The 15,738-nt window shown below is 36.5% G+C and overlaps 1 protein-coding gene across 2 annotated transcripts in view; it reads right to left on the bottom strand.

Annotated features, from left to right (window-relative positions):
• Nucleotides 1-15,738, bottom strand: part of LOC150110374 (UBX domain-containing protein 4) — a 202,467-nt gene that overhangs the window by 43,513 nt on the left and 143,216 nt on the right. For both annotated transcript variants that reach the window (XM_090399088.1, XM_090399098.1), the window contains exon 11: nt 989-1,091. In XM_090399088.1, the coding sequence (XP_090255214.1) occupies nt 989-1,091 (103 nt within the window). The remainder of the gene's footprint in view (nt 1-988; nt 1,092-15,738) is intronic.

The raw sequence follows: 15,738 nt of genomic DNA on the forward strand, positions 1-15,738 counted from the left end.
AACTTCTGCAATCCACACACACACACCTTAAATCCATCCTCATAGAGAACATTCCACAGGCGACTCACCATCTTGGTCACTCGCCTCTGAATTCTCTCCACCACATCCTCATCCCCAAGAAACCCAGGGAACCAGACTTGAGCACAGTAATCCAGATGTGGATGTATCAAGGCCTTATAAAGAGGAATAATAACTTCCTTATCTGCTTGTTAATGTGTTCTTCAATGTCCAAGTAATCTTATGGGCTACCTTAGCAATATGTCCTCTAAACATTACCTCCGTCTACCACCACCACCCCCTAAATCTCTAGATTCATTTATTTTATGGAGTATAGTGCAATCAATGTAATACATGGTTCATAATCTTTGATGAAAATAATAAATTTAGTTTAATCCTTTATCCAAGTGTGAGCAAACAAAGTTTGCACCTGAAAGTATCTTCAGGACTGGGGTAAGGTGGTACAACACCAGGGCAACTCGTTGGTTTGTAATCTATTTATCCCAAAATGCATAACTTTACATTTCTTGACATTAAACTGACACCCATTATCTTTTGCCCATACTTACAACCTATTTAAATCATCCTGCAAGCTGTCCATATCGCCTTGATTAACTATTACTTTATGTGCATACCTTTTTGTAAATTAATACTTTATTTGTGTCATTTCTGCACATATATGACTGCCTAAAAATGCTATTAAACCATTACATACATCTACAAGGGGGAGGGGGGGGGGAAGAGGTATGCCTGTGCTTTTTTTGTTTTTCCTCTAAATTTTAACTTGAACATAATTTCCATCAGTTAATATGGATCTGAAAAAAAATTATTGCTAACAAGTGAATGTTGATTTTTACTATGTCATTGATCTAATATATCAGACAATCATTTATTATCCAAGGAGAAAGTCCCAATACCCTTATTGATAAAAATGTTTCAAATTAAAATGAATAAATAAATAATTTTACTTTAAACAGTGTGCATTACATACCTCTATAACAAACTGCCTAGCTTCTTCAAGAGTTGCACCAGCAGAAAACTGATGTGTCACATATGAGCCATTTGGAAGCCTGAACTGGATGCGTGCTACATTACTTGATAGTGAAGTTGAAAAATAATTTGAAATGTTAATAATAATATGAGAAATTAATCAGAAGAATAAAATAAATACATTAATGTTTTTCATCAAGGATAATATATGTTTTAAAAATCCTGTTACTAACTATTCAGCAATTCATAAATAGCATTTTTATTTTATAAACATTCATAAATTACATATAAAAATGCTGATACCTATGTTAATTATTTAGCACCTATAATATAATTATATAATTACAGGTGACATCTGATTCTATAGTTTCAGCAGGGATAAAGTTTGGAATAATGATGCTATGACAGGGGGGTGGTTTCACAATTTCTGATAAACAAAAGTCATCAAATGATGGACAAAATGATTCATTTCTTTAGATTTTTCTGATGTTAGGTAAGGAGTCTGATGCTTGTATAATAAGTCAACTTGCAACTAACAGATGCTGAAATGCTGTTAGGTCAGAGATCAGAAGCATGAGACATCACATAATTCCCCCCCCTCAAGAACACAACAGAAGTAGCAGATAACCAAAATGAAATGAAGATCAAAACAAACTGTTTGATTGGTGTTTACTGTGCAAGGAAAGCTGTGGTCATCCTGTACCAGAAAGTTGATAACACAGCAGTATACAAGTTAAAAAATTGTAAGATATTACATAAGCAGATATAGATAAAAATGTTTGTACGTGTAATTCTAAAAAGAAAACGTGTACAGAGGTATATAAAAATTTAGATAAAGTGGGTGTGAAACGATCAATGAAAAAGTATAAAAGTTCATAAAACATATATAACAAAACAATAACGTATAAAAATGGTGTATATAAGAACAGCTGCATAAATGATCTATATATGGTAATACCGTCTGTAAAAATTTAAAAACAAAAGGAACATCTGCTGAGTCTGGTAAAATCTGCTTGAATGTATAGGGCTCAGACGGATTAGCTAAAATAATGAGTGTGCTCATTCATAAAATGAGGATGATCAATTAAAATATGGCAAATGGTGAGTCTGGCATTGCAAAACTCACACATAGGCATGTTATCACCCTTCAACAGGAAGGAGTGTGTGAGATGACTATGACCTATACAGAGGTGAACAAGTACAACTTCCTGCTTTCAAAAAACCCAGCACAGATTAGATTGGCATAATTTAATTTCAGGCTTAATTTGGTAGAGCTTATTATTAGTCTCTTTCTATTCAACATGACTACCACTGGTATATTAGTGTGTGTGTGTGTCTGATAATCTTCCAGTAATATCTGTATGGCACAGGCGATGAGTGAATGTTTGAGAAATGAGCTGACCTTGCTGAAGCATCTGCAGCCTCATTTCCCTTGATCCCAGCAGAAGCATGATTGAAAGAACAGGTGTAAGATTCCAATGCGCACTAGATGTTTCTGTAGCTCTAGAGTTTTTATTGCCTGAAGAGAACTTTCTGAATCTCAATATATTATGCACCTTTGGTAGCAATGTAATCTGATGTATTTTAGTGCAAGCTCTATCTTATATAGCTTGGATGTAAAGTCGGTACGCTCTAGTGGGATTTTGAAGATATAATGCTCTCCAGAAAGATGGCAGAAAATCCCACTAAGTCCTCCGATATTTGAACTGTCCGTGTAGACAGGTAGAAAATCACAGTAATCAATTCTATGAGCTTCAAAGAGCTGCTGGTAGACAAGAGGGGTGAAAAATTTTGGTAGCCTGTTGCAAGAAAAACTACATATCGGTATGTATGACTGTCATAGTAAAAGTGCTTAGTGGTGTCATAGCTATGTCATCTACTGCAGTCTCTAGAGCTTGTAGGAGAGCATTTACTTGCAAACCAAAGGGTTTTATGGTAGCTTGTCACATGTTGAACAAATTCTCCCATCATGAGTAAAAAATAGATGGCAATGCAGGGGTGGTATGGCAGGGATTTTTATTTTGGTTGCATATAAGAGAGAGAGCTGTTGATGCCAAAGCAACATTGGTGGTTCATTTGCCTGGATGTACAGACAAGGAATAGGTGATGTGTGAAATGACACAGTTGTAATTGTGATGGATTGATAGTGAATAGGGTCTAACATCATAGTGTTCTCTCGCTCTCTGGCAGAAGCATAGACCTGGACCCATAATCAAATTTTGATCTTATCAATGTCCTGTACAAATGAAGCAAAGAATATCTGTCAGTACCTCAAAAGGTGGAAGACAGGATGTGTGGAATGCTCGCCTTATGGCACTTGTCTCATAACTGACATATGTAAGGGAGGAAACTGAGACTGCTGTTAAATATGAGTCCCAAGAACTGGACTTCTTGTGCAAATGGAATTAATACTTGTCTTAGTTTGAGTTCTGAGTCACAATGAAGACTACATCTGTGGCAAAAGTGCATAGAAACTGTCTTATGCTGTGAAAATCTGAACCAATTTGCAAACACCCATTTTGAGAGATAGTCAATGGCTTGCTGCAGCTGTTTTTCTATTACCCACATATTACAAAAATAGCAAAAAATGGTGAAGTGATCCATATAGAGGGCATTACTATTTGAGAAAGTTGTTCTGTCATCAGGTTGATCTTGATTGCAAAAAAAAAAAAAAAAGCATGATGCTTAAAACTGAACCTTGGGAGACTCTCTATTGCTGGTTATACAGTCTGAAGAAAGTGATTCCCACTTGCACTTGGAAGATCCAGTTAAATAATACTCAATAAAAAGAGGGACATTCTCTCTAAGACCAAAATTATAGTCTTTTAGTATTTCAAATGATAACATTTGAAATACTAAAGTGCCATATATTATTTTTTCCATATCAAAGAAAACCAATTATTTGATGCTCGCATTTTTAGGAAGGAATTTCTAATGGATGTTTCCAGCTTGACTAGAAGATCAGTAGTAGAGTGATATTTTCAGAAGCCAGATTGTATTTTGAAAAAAAAAAAAAAAAAAAAAGGTTGTTTCTCTCCAGAAACCATAAAAAAACAAAAGTTAACTATTTTTTGCAGAATCTTGCACAAGTAGCTGGTCAAAGCAATTGGATAGTAATTATTTGGAATTTTGAATCCATCCCTGGTTTAGGAAAGGAAATAATAATTGCCTTCTGCCAGGTATCCAGGAATATGATCTTACAGAAAATTCTGTTGTATAGGGGCAATAGTTGATCCAGGTCCACAGTGACAGATGTTTCCCCATCTCATAATGGATATTGTGAGAAACAGCTGTCATTTCTTCTTTAGTAAATAGCCTATTATATTCTTCATTGCTATTAGAAGTAAACTGGATACTGGATTTGTGATTTTTCTGCTTTGCTTTCTGAGCAAGAAACTCAGGAGGGGATAAGATGTTGCCAATGTTTTTGCAGAAATCTTTCCAAGTGTGTCAGCAATTACTGTTGGATTGATAACTGTGCAATCATTATGTTCTAAGAAAGGAAGCTTTCCTAAAGCTGCTGCTGATTTAACTTCTTCTGGCTACCCCAACAGAATGCTTTGCCACAGATTTCCCTGCTAAGTCAAACAATGTTTCATTCAGATTTTTCCACTTTTTTATGTTGACTCCACACATGAAAGGTCACAAGACATAACACAATAGTGTCATGCATGGGTAAGTGATTAAGGAGAAAAATGTAGCCTGTTGAAATGTTTCTTAAAGAGTGGGAGGTTGGGTTGTACTCATTGGGAAAAGTGGTGCAGGGCAGATTGTTCCAAAGAATAGAGGTGGATGGACTGAAGGAAGCAGATAAGAAGTTAGTTCGGTGTGCTCAAAGCTGGACAATGTATGAGTGTTGGCTAGTGCCTGCTCCAGTTCTTCTATGGTTAGAAGAAAGTGGAGGAATAATAACAGCCAATTCAGAGTAGCAATGCCCGTAAAAGTAGTACCTATAGAAAAGGCATATCACTGAAACAGAGCATATAAAGTGACTGAAAGGAGTCTGTGAGGGAAGGATCATCTATTAAGTAGATTACTCTCTCTTCTGAATATCATCAAGAATTCTTAAAAAGGTCATGGGTACTCCACCTGAAATGTGGTAACGGTACTCCAAAGTTTGATCTGAGATTTATAGTATTAGGAGTTGAGAAGAAGAGAAGTAATTTGAATGGAAAAGAACACCAAGATTTTCAGAGACTAAGGAGGCTATGTAATATGTTTGTGCCAGGATAAACTGGAACATTATCAAAAATGAGAGAAGATGCGGCAGGATTTTACTTGCAGGTAATAAGGCAGGCTTGAGTTCTTTTGGCATTGAAATTTGCTAAGTTGTCTTTGTCCCATTGAAGTCACTACTTATGGAAGATCTTGTGATATCTGACATTAGGGTACTGCAAGGTTAATCGAATGAGGAATGAAGAGTACTGTCATCGGCAAAGCTGTAATAGGATTTGAAGTCACTGATGTAAAGGAGGAAGAGTGTGGGTGAGAGCACAGAACCCTGAGGCACTCCAGCATTGACGGGGAAGTCTGATAAGAGGAAGCCCTGCACCATGATACACAATGAATCACCAGTGAGGAAACTGGCAATATAATCACAGAGTATATTTGGATTTAGGCCAGGGAAAGACTTGGAGAAACTCGTTATCGCTCAATATTTCTAAGGCCAAATGCTTTAGAAATATCGAGCGATCGAAGTCGGTTGTAGAATGAGAATGACAAAATCCACATTGGTGATCTAATTAAATGATGAGAAGCAGGCAATGAAGCTGGTTGTTGTTAACCTTCTGCATCACTTTTGAAAGTAAGGTGAGAGCAATGAGACTATAAAGATGGCTGACTTTTATCTCCCTTTTTGGGCACAAGCTGGATGTGGACTTATGATGTTGGGTAGATGTCAGTAGAATGTGAAAGTTTATACAGATGATACAGGATGGGTGTCAATTCTGGAGCACAAGTCTTGAGTACAACTGGAGGAATACCACTAGGAGCCTTATTAGTATCAATATTAATGAGTTTTTCTGATGTTCCTTTGGTGAAAGTCCAGAGGAGGCATGCAGTGGGCAGTATGTGGAAGTACGGGAGGTAATTTGCTTTCTCATACAGGCAGGAACTGGAAGAAAAAGATAATTCCAAGAGGTCTGCCTTTTCCTTGGATGAAGTTACCATAGTGCCTTCAAGATGCAAAAGAGGGCAATATGGATTGCCAGAAATTTTACCCAAGAGCTTTAGCACGGGACCAGAAGGCTTGACTGCCAGTTGAGCAGGAGGCAAGTTTATTGCATTTCATTCTTATAAAGTCTGTTTTGAAATCATTGATAACTTTTATTTTACACGTTTCTGGCTGTTGTGTAAGGCGAATGAGAAGCTAGAGTTTTTAATTTAAGCTATTGAACATAACTTCCGTGAAAATAACATTCTTGGTTCAATAGTAACTGAAAAAAAAAAAAAAAAAGGCCTTTAATGATGTGTTATTCTAATCAGACTTTCCCATATTTTTGATAAGGATAGGCAGTCATTCTGATTCAAGTTAGGGTGGTAAAGTATAGCTTCAGCACTCTCCTTTAATAAACGTTCAAATTTGTACCGACATCTATGTAGAAGTCATGTTTCAAGCCAAAAAATGTATTCTTTTTTCTATTGAGCGACCAGTTTGTCCAAAGTAGGAAAGATGGCAGTCACATGGAACCTGTAATACACCTGGAAGAGACAGAGCGTTCATCTTTAGAAGAGGATGAATACGTCGAGTTTATTAATAGGAATAAAAGTCGCAACTATATCATATTTCTTCAGAATTTTTGAAATCAGTTTTGAAATGGAGGAGATGCATGGATTAGGTTTGTAGGAGTCAAACACATGTTGTGTAGTCCTTTCTGAGAAGCAATATAATTTAGTATATTGTTTGATATTTGAGAGTTCTTCTTGTAAACGATGGCAAGTTGAACAATTAGTCTAAGCTCATCGAATTAAACCCTAATTCCTGTCTTTTGAGTAGGATGATGTGCAGATTGCTGAATAACGTAACATCCTGTGAAAGTGGGTTTTCTATAAACTGATGTTGTTAAATTACCTGATGGTGAGCGGATGAGAAGTATGTCTAGAAATAATAATTTGTTGTCTCTTTCAATTTCCATAGTGAATTTGATAGAGTGATGTAAAATATTTATAGTAGCTAAACACATTGGTAAGGTATCTATATTGTGAGGCCACACTGCAAAAAATGTCGTCTATATATCTAACCCAAAATGAAGTGTGAGGGTGTACAGATGAAAAAAATGTCTTCTAAATGCTCTAAATAAAAGCTAACTACAGCAGGGGAGAGTGGGCTTCCTGTGACAGTCATTACTATATCACTGCTAGACATTCTTCTCATCTGCTCACCTCATAGTGAGCGGATGAGAAGAATGTTGATGGAAGTTTTTTCACTTGGCTATGTTACCAATTATATATTTGGTTTAATCCTTTATCAAGTGTAAGCAAACCAAGTTTGTGCCTTAAGTATTTTCAGGACTGGGGCAACTTGTGGTAAAGGTAGAGTAAGTTCTGATCACTTGCCTTAGTATCTTCCGCATGGATAAAGGATTAAATCAAATATATAATTGGTAACATAGCCAAGTGAAAAAACTTCCATAAACTTATCTCTAATCCAGAGAATTTTAATAAAAGGGTATGACACCTTTTGGCAACTCGTACTTCCATCTTAGTATCACCACCTCTGGGTCTGGCTCTCACTGATGAGACCTCAATAAAAGTCAAAACCAGTCTAAGTAGTGGCCCCTTCTCTTAATGCATAGCGTCATACATGTCTGCAAGGAGATGTGCTTTGCATTATGAGAGATACTAAGGCAAGAACTTACTCCACCTTTACCACGAGTATTTGGATTAAACCAAATATATAATTGGTAACATTAGCCAAGTGAAAAATCTTCCATCAACTATCCAGAGAATTTTAATAATAATAATACACCTTTTGGCAACTGATATATAGTGATATGACTTCTGCATTACTTCCACCTTTGTGTCACCACCTCTGGGTCTGGCTCCCATCAAAACCAGTCTGGGTAGTGGCTCTTCCCTTAATGCATAGCATTATACATGTCTGCAAGGAGATACTAAGGCAAGTGATCAGAACTTACTCCACCTTTACCACGAGTTGCCCCAGTCCCGAGAATACTTCAGACTTGGTTTGCTTACACTTGGATAAAGGATTAAACCAAATATATAATTGAGAAGAATGTATAGTGTATATATTGGCCTGTGGGCTTGTAAAATTTCTCATGATAGGAAAGTTCGCAACTTATCATGTTCATTTTTACGTCTTTTGTTTAGAATGCACTCAGAGAAATGTAAAATTTTGAAAATAATCTTTTCTGTAATAATACTGTATTGAGCCTTTGTTAAAATAATGTGGTGCATGACATCATCATGTAAGGCTATTAAGTAATGTTAAATCAGTGTCTAATGCTAAGATTAGTGAAGAATTCTGAGAATTGCTACAGATGGAAATTTCCAAAAAATGTGTGAAAGATGATGTCATGTCAAAAAGGCCAATTGCCATGAATAGAGAATTTCAAAGATGCGCAAAGAATGACATCAGCATGCCCGAAGGTCAATACGTGACCATTTTCGAGAGATGCATGCATGCCCACAACAGAGGTCCAAGCCTATATAAGGCAAGTCGTGGGAAAAAATTTCATCTGAGTTTTCAAAGCTTTCCCTAACCTGAGTCCCCATTATGCAAAGTTCGCTGTTGAAAGTTGATAGAGAAGAGTTGTTTGTCTTGGGGTTTTCTAAACTTTCTCTTACCTGAGTCCATCATCAAGTGAAGTTGTTGTTGGGAATATAAAGAGAAGCATTGTGAGTTCCGAGTCTTCTACCTGGGTCCATCACCACATGAGAAATATTGTGATCATCTCAAAAGAAAGGAGCTGTATGTTGCCACTAAGTTGAGGGTCCTATAAGGCAAGGCATAGTCGATGACTCGGACAAAGAAGAAATTTAGCAGGAAAATAGGAACCAGTCAGCAAGCAGAAAGAAAGACAAGAAGACTTGTGCGTGAACAAAAGGTTAACGTGAAAGACTGTGTGCTGAACAAGAAGGTATGGCAAGTGTCAATGTTTATGAGATATTGTATATTAATGTTGAATTAGACTTGCCTTATATTCAAGTAATGCTATGCTAGATTGTGAATTAGCTTAGAACTAAGATTAGATTATAAGGAATTGAGCTAGCAAGAGTATTGTAATGACATTGTGTATATATGTGAATCATTCTGTAAATAATTCCTTTTGACTTAATTAAATGGTTTGTGAACAACACATTGGACTGATTCTTCAATGCATTATCCTAAAAAATTCAAACCTGCATAAGATAGAAGTTATATGGATTAATAATTAAACCACGACTAGTTTAAAGTAAGGATATATAAAGGTGGGGGGAATACAAACGATATCTGCTTTGTCTCTGGTTTAAGATCTTATAATCTCACACTCAATATATAGTCTAACTGGCACAGTCATTAAACAAATAAATCTGTCAGACTATAGAGCATGAGAAATAAGATATAGTAGAAATAAATAAATGGCGGCAGTCGAGCATTAAGGCAGCCATCCATTCTTGAATATTAAATAAAGAAAGCAAAGGCAAAGCAGGGTAATATACACACAGACTGCATGATCACAGGCTTACAGTAAACAGTGAAAGAAAGACTGTTGGAAGAAAAATGTGTGGCAAATGAATCCAGAAACAGAATTGTGTTCTGACTTTCAATTTCAATTATGAATTGTATTGAGTTTGTGTTGTTTGTTCAGGTGGTTGAGGAAGGCATCAAAAGTCTGGTGGCTGTGGGGCCAGGTAATGAAAACATTGTTAACATACCTACACCAGACTTTGGGTTTTAAAGAAAAGGAATCTAGAGCAAGTTGCTCAAAAAGGCTGTACCTTATTTTTGCAGGTAAAAAGTATTTTGACACATTGTTAGTAGATCTAATCTCAGGTGGTATGGTCACTTAAAATGGGAAAGGAAAGATTAGCAAAACAAGTATTCCCGTCAGGATGGCAGGAAAAAGACCCAGAGGTGGAAGACCAAGATATAGGTGGATTGATACAGTAAAAAGTGCCTTAGAAGACAGAGATCTGATAATGTTTGAGTCTTGACAGGTAACAGACTGATTTGGAGGAAAAATTGTAGGTAGGAAGTTAGTGGTGATGTGTTTTGCATGTATTACTATCATATTCTGTACACCCATTGAGGGTACACGTCAGGAATTTGATGATGATGAAGTGTTTTGCCAAATAACATAATCTGAATTCAGCACATGGACAAAAAGGCTATATTTTGCTCTGAATGTTCTTATTTTGTAAATAAAACAACATTCAGAGCTGCCACCACAAACAAATTATATTCCTAGATATCTTAGTGTTTCCATTATTTTGTGCAACTCCTATATATATCAGTGGCTAGTGTGCCCATTTCAGTTGGGTGTGCTGTCATGTGGGTTATGCAAACCGCGCTACAAAATTCACAACAATTTGACTGCATTTTTATTGATGTAAGAAAGTTTTAAGAGTGCATAGCACATCAGCGCTCATTTTAAATGGCCCAATGCAATTAATTGTAATCAAATCTGTATAGAGTGGGAGTAAAAATACTTTCATTAATGAAAGTATTTGTAGTTTCATTAATTTGACACACATATCACAAATGTTAATAATTAACATTTGTGATATGTGTCCTATAAGTTGCTGGTAGAGCAAATAGCATGTGATCCTATAAAGTTTAAATATGAATAAGTGAATTTATGATGGCATAATTAAAAACAAAACCTTACGAGGAGAGAGAAAGAGATTTGTTTGCAAAGTATAAATAACTGATCAATAATAAACAGCCACTATATACATTTAGTATATAGTGGCTGGTTAGTATATAGTTCAGTTAAAGACTATAGGGAGAGGCTAATCCAATGAACTAATAATGTTGATCAGGTGATTCATTTAGGCATGGCCTGAACACATACAGTTTGATAGAGCAGAAAATCATCTCATAAAATTTGTTGCACGTTATGTGTATTCTCTGGTTTATGTATATTATGCTTTATTTTCTAAGAATTCTCTTTTGTTTACTGAGACTAAATATCCATTTAACACAATAATAGGACACACAATATCTGATCATTATTTGAATTATCTCCAAACTTTCGGAAATACTACATCATCATCATTATAATTATTACATGACACCTCCAGGGAGTCCAAAGACTCATCGAGGGAGGGCACCTACTCCACAACTTTTCATCATCCACACCAACGCCATCTACCGCTGATCACCACCACTAGTATTTTCACAAACATCCATGCCCAAGGTGGGATTCGAACCCACAGCCTATTGGCTGGAGAGAGGATACGCTAACCACTCGGCCAACCAGACCAGCATTCATTAGTTTATTTTTTTTAAAGTATCAGTGGCTCTTCTGTCTTATCAATAATAGATATCTGACATATGCTAGTATTTTGTTGTAGATCAACAACTTCTTTTAATACACAGAAGTATTCATTTTTATTCAGGAAAAAAAAAACCTTTCGTTAAAATTATTATTATTATATGACACCTCCAGGGAGTCCAAAGACTCATCGAGGGAGGGTTACCTACTCCACAATTCTCCGTCTCTACCACTCAATCCACCAACTACAACGAACTGCAACTACTTTCATCATCTACACCATAGGTGGACAACAGCAGGCCCATGGGCCACATGCGGCCCATAACGTGATCTTGTGTGGCCTGGGGCAGGATAAAAACTATATTAAATTATATATATTATCAATTTAGCTATTAGTTTTGACCGCAGATTTTCTGACTGACATACTAATTATATCCATTATTTCTGATGACGAAAACAATTTATATTCTCAACATGGAATAAAAATTGCTTTAAAAAGATTACTCAATTTATAAAATCTACTGCTTCTCTGTGCAAGTTGTAGTAGTGAGAGTGGAAGATTTCTATGCTCTCGAGTAATGCATCATTGAAAGTCACTTGCTCTGCTCTGGTTACAGTGACCAGTTTCAGAGAGACAGATTCAAGTATTTTATATTGTTCTCCCAGTAGCAAAATGATTTAACAAATAATAATTCAATACATATAACTATTGCCTTGAAAAAATGCAGTTTATTTTAAGTTCTGTCTAAAAGTGTGTGGCCTGTGACGCTACCACTCATCATATATGGGCCCTCGTATAGAATGAGGTTGGCCACGCCTGATCTACACCAATGCCATCTACCACTGACCACTACCACTAATATTTTTTTAAGACAATCACAAACATCCATGCCAACAGAGAGATTCGAACTTGCAATCTTTTGGCTGGAGAGCAGATATGCTAACCACTCGGCCAACCAGGCCAGCCGAGTAAAATACTTTCCATTTCAACTTCAACAGATGCTATACTGCACAAGCAAGAAAAACAATTGTTTTGTTTATCACTAAATACAGTAAACAAACATTTTACATATGTTCACTATATTTAGGAACAATTAGTGTAAGAGACAACTCGAATGCATGTAGCATAGCCTGCAGGAGCAGAATGGAAAAACATTCTGCTCCTGCAGGCTATGCTACATGCATGTGAACAGAACAGATTTATTGTAGCACCAAACATAACACCTAACAAAACACATTTGTCCTAACATTCACGTTCAAATTTTCAGTTCCAGAAAATACATGTAACAGCTGTTTGTAATACAGCCATTGGATTCAGAAAGTAGTCAATTTATGAAAAGCAAAATGAATATATATATATAACTTGAAATCAATTTGAATTGCATTTGAAATATTAAGAAATGCTAATTTTAGAAATAAAATTCTACTGCTGAAGTTGAACTAACATGCTATGTAAGCTTTGTGAGAAAGTGATAAGTTAGAAAAATATGTTGCCAAAGCTGATAGTTTGGAAGAACAATCCATATTCCTTGATGTTCGAGAGGTTTTGCTTCAGAACTAAATTCAAAACGCAGGCATAGTAATGCATAAACATTGCTAAAGGATATGACTCGATAACTTTCCTCTGTAACCCATTAATATGGCCACTCATTACACAGGCACCATCATAAGTTTGGCCAACTAACTTGTCCTTAATATTAAATTCCTTAATTTTGTTTACAACATGTTTAAAAAGACCACTAGACATTCTATCATCGCTTACGTCTGTAAATCCGATGAATCTTTCGTGTATTTGCCCATTATGGATAAAACGGGAAAACAGCTGATAGCTATGATTCTGACATGACATCAGAAGTTTCATCCAGAATAATGGCCACAAATGTAGCAGCAACAATATCTTTTTTATAACATCTTTAACCACATCAGATATAGTGCTAACGATATCATTTTGTACCACGGAAGAAGTTCCTTGAAATACAATCAAATTGCTTTAAATGACTGTCTAAAAGAGGATCATACTCCAGAGCATATTTAAAAATGCTATATAATTTCTCGATTAGCTGAATCTTCAGACTCATCATGACCTCTCAGAGAAAGCCCAAATAGTATACAGCATCAATTAATCTTTTTAAAATGTCTCTATTTTTCTTTACCTGTTCATTATGATGAGTAACTTCAATTTTTCTTTGTTTGTCAATGAGAGTGTCAATTCTTTGTTTTCCAAACATCTGGAGATTTAATAATGATTGAACATGTTATTGGGAGTGCTCATGTTTTTGCAATGCTGCTGCTGTTAAATGATTAAGGTTGGAATATCCATACTTATTCCAAATGCCTTTCTCTCTGGTGAATAATAAACAAGGCCAACAAAAAAAAGGTCTTAACTGCACTTCGCATCCAGTTAACCATTCTACTGTACTGTGAAATAGAGAAGTGGCTCATATACTCAGTTTTTGCATCTTGGTGTTTGCTCAGTAAATTTGAAAGAGAACAAGGCTTACCTCCTTCAACTACAGTCATACAATTTGTAAAAGTTCTGGCAGAAAACACAGGACATCCAGCAGATCGTCAACAGTTTCTCATTGTAAATATGGGGAAAAAAAGTTATGATGTGCTTGCTATTTGGCCACATGGCCCAGGCACATTGGATACATTCTTAGTGCATTTAAATAGACAACATCCAAAAATCCACTTTACAATGGAACTGGAAGCTAATAACTGTCTGCCCTTCCTGGATACATTAACCACACGTCTTCCGGATGGTTCCTTATCATTCTCAGTTTTTAGACAACCCACACATACAGGGAGATATGTATGGGTTGTCTAAAAATACACAAACAATCACACCGTCACCCTTCTCAACAGTATGGTATCTTAAAAATGCTAACCCACACAGCGAGAGCAATCTGTTCAATGACAATGCTCTTGCTGCTGAACTGGCTCACTTATACCACACCTTCTTGGCCAATGGCTATAATCCCCATAAGATAAACAAAATACTAAATGCTCCTAAGAAACTCCTCCCACTATCCATCACAGAGAACTACAACAAAACAGTCACCATCCCATACATTAAAGGCACATTGGAAAAGATATCTAGAATTCTCAATAAACATTAACTATGCACTGTATTCACACCGTGTGTCAAATTAGTAACTCTCATCTGTTCACCCAAAGACAGCATCCCTCCTTTATCACATTCAGGCGTCTACAAAGTACCCTGCTCATGTAATCAAGCCTACTATGGTCAAACAGGAAGAACTGCGGATATCCGTATCAGTGAACATAAAAGATACATCCGGCACTATCACTATGGCAAGTCGGGCATAGCAGACCATGCTTTGAATAACCCTGAACGCAGGATAACTGGAAGAACACAAAGGTACTACACAGAAGCTTTTACAAGTCAGAGAGACTATTCTTAGATGCAGCAGAAGTCTTAAAACATACTCTGAATCTCAACAAATATGGCTGTATAAATTTGCCTAAGATTTGGGAGACAGTCATCTTAAGACATAACTGGTACCTGCTTTCTGTCTCTGTTTTTTTTAGGATTTTAGTGTTTGTTTTGTTGCTAGTCCGCACGGTTAGCCTAGTGGCTTTGTGCTTCGCAACCATATGCCTGGGGAAGGAGTGTCCCAGGTTCAATTCCCGTCGAAGACGTGAGGATCTTCCTCAGGCATAGCCGAGTTAGCTGGTCTTGGGCATGGGCAGTAGGGTTTTTTCCGCCAGTTTATCTGGCATTTTTCATCCTGCAAGCAGGCAAACTGGCCCCGTGAACATATGCTGCTACAGTCAAAAATATACCCCCCCCCCCAGCAGCAGACGAGGCGACAGGTCGGTTGGGAGTGGTACTAACAAGAAGTCGCATGTAAGTAACACGTGGACCCTGCATAGAAAGCGGGAATAACGCATAGTGAAAGAAGAAGCGTTTGTGTTGTTGCTACAATTTTTTTTTTTTAGATAGAGGGCGCCTAATTAGAACTTTAGTGTCTTTGTGTTGTTGCTACAATTTTGTTAACATAGTTCCTTTGTTACACATATTGTTGTAGTCTCGCATACTGTGTTTTTGTGCTCTGAAGATGCTGGATATAACACACCAGCGAAATATCAGCAAATAAGTCAATATTTACTTATAATTCTGTGTTCTGATATATACTGTCAAAATTAAACAACATGTACGATGAACACAAGCCTTTCTACACATATAATATCGATGATATTGATATTATTTGGATGAGCACCACACACACGCACACCTAGAACACCTGGAATATTCACCTGATACATACATATATACTCACGCACACAG

The sequence above is a fragment of the Typopeltis vanoorti genome, chromosome 1 (assembly GCF_054136105.1).
Source record: "Typopeltis vanoorti isolate ZY-2024b chromosome 1, IOZ_Tvanoo_1.0, whole genome shotgun sequence".
NCBI classification, from domain to species: Eukaryota; Metazoa; Arthropoda; class Arachnida; order Uropygi; family Thelyphonidae; genus Typopeltis; species Typopeltis vanoorti.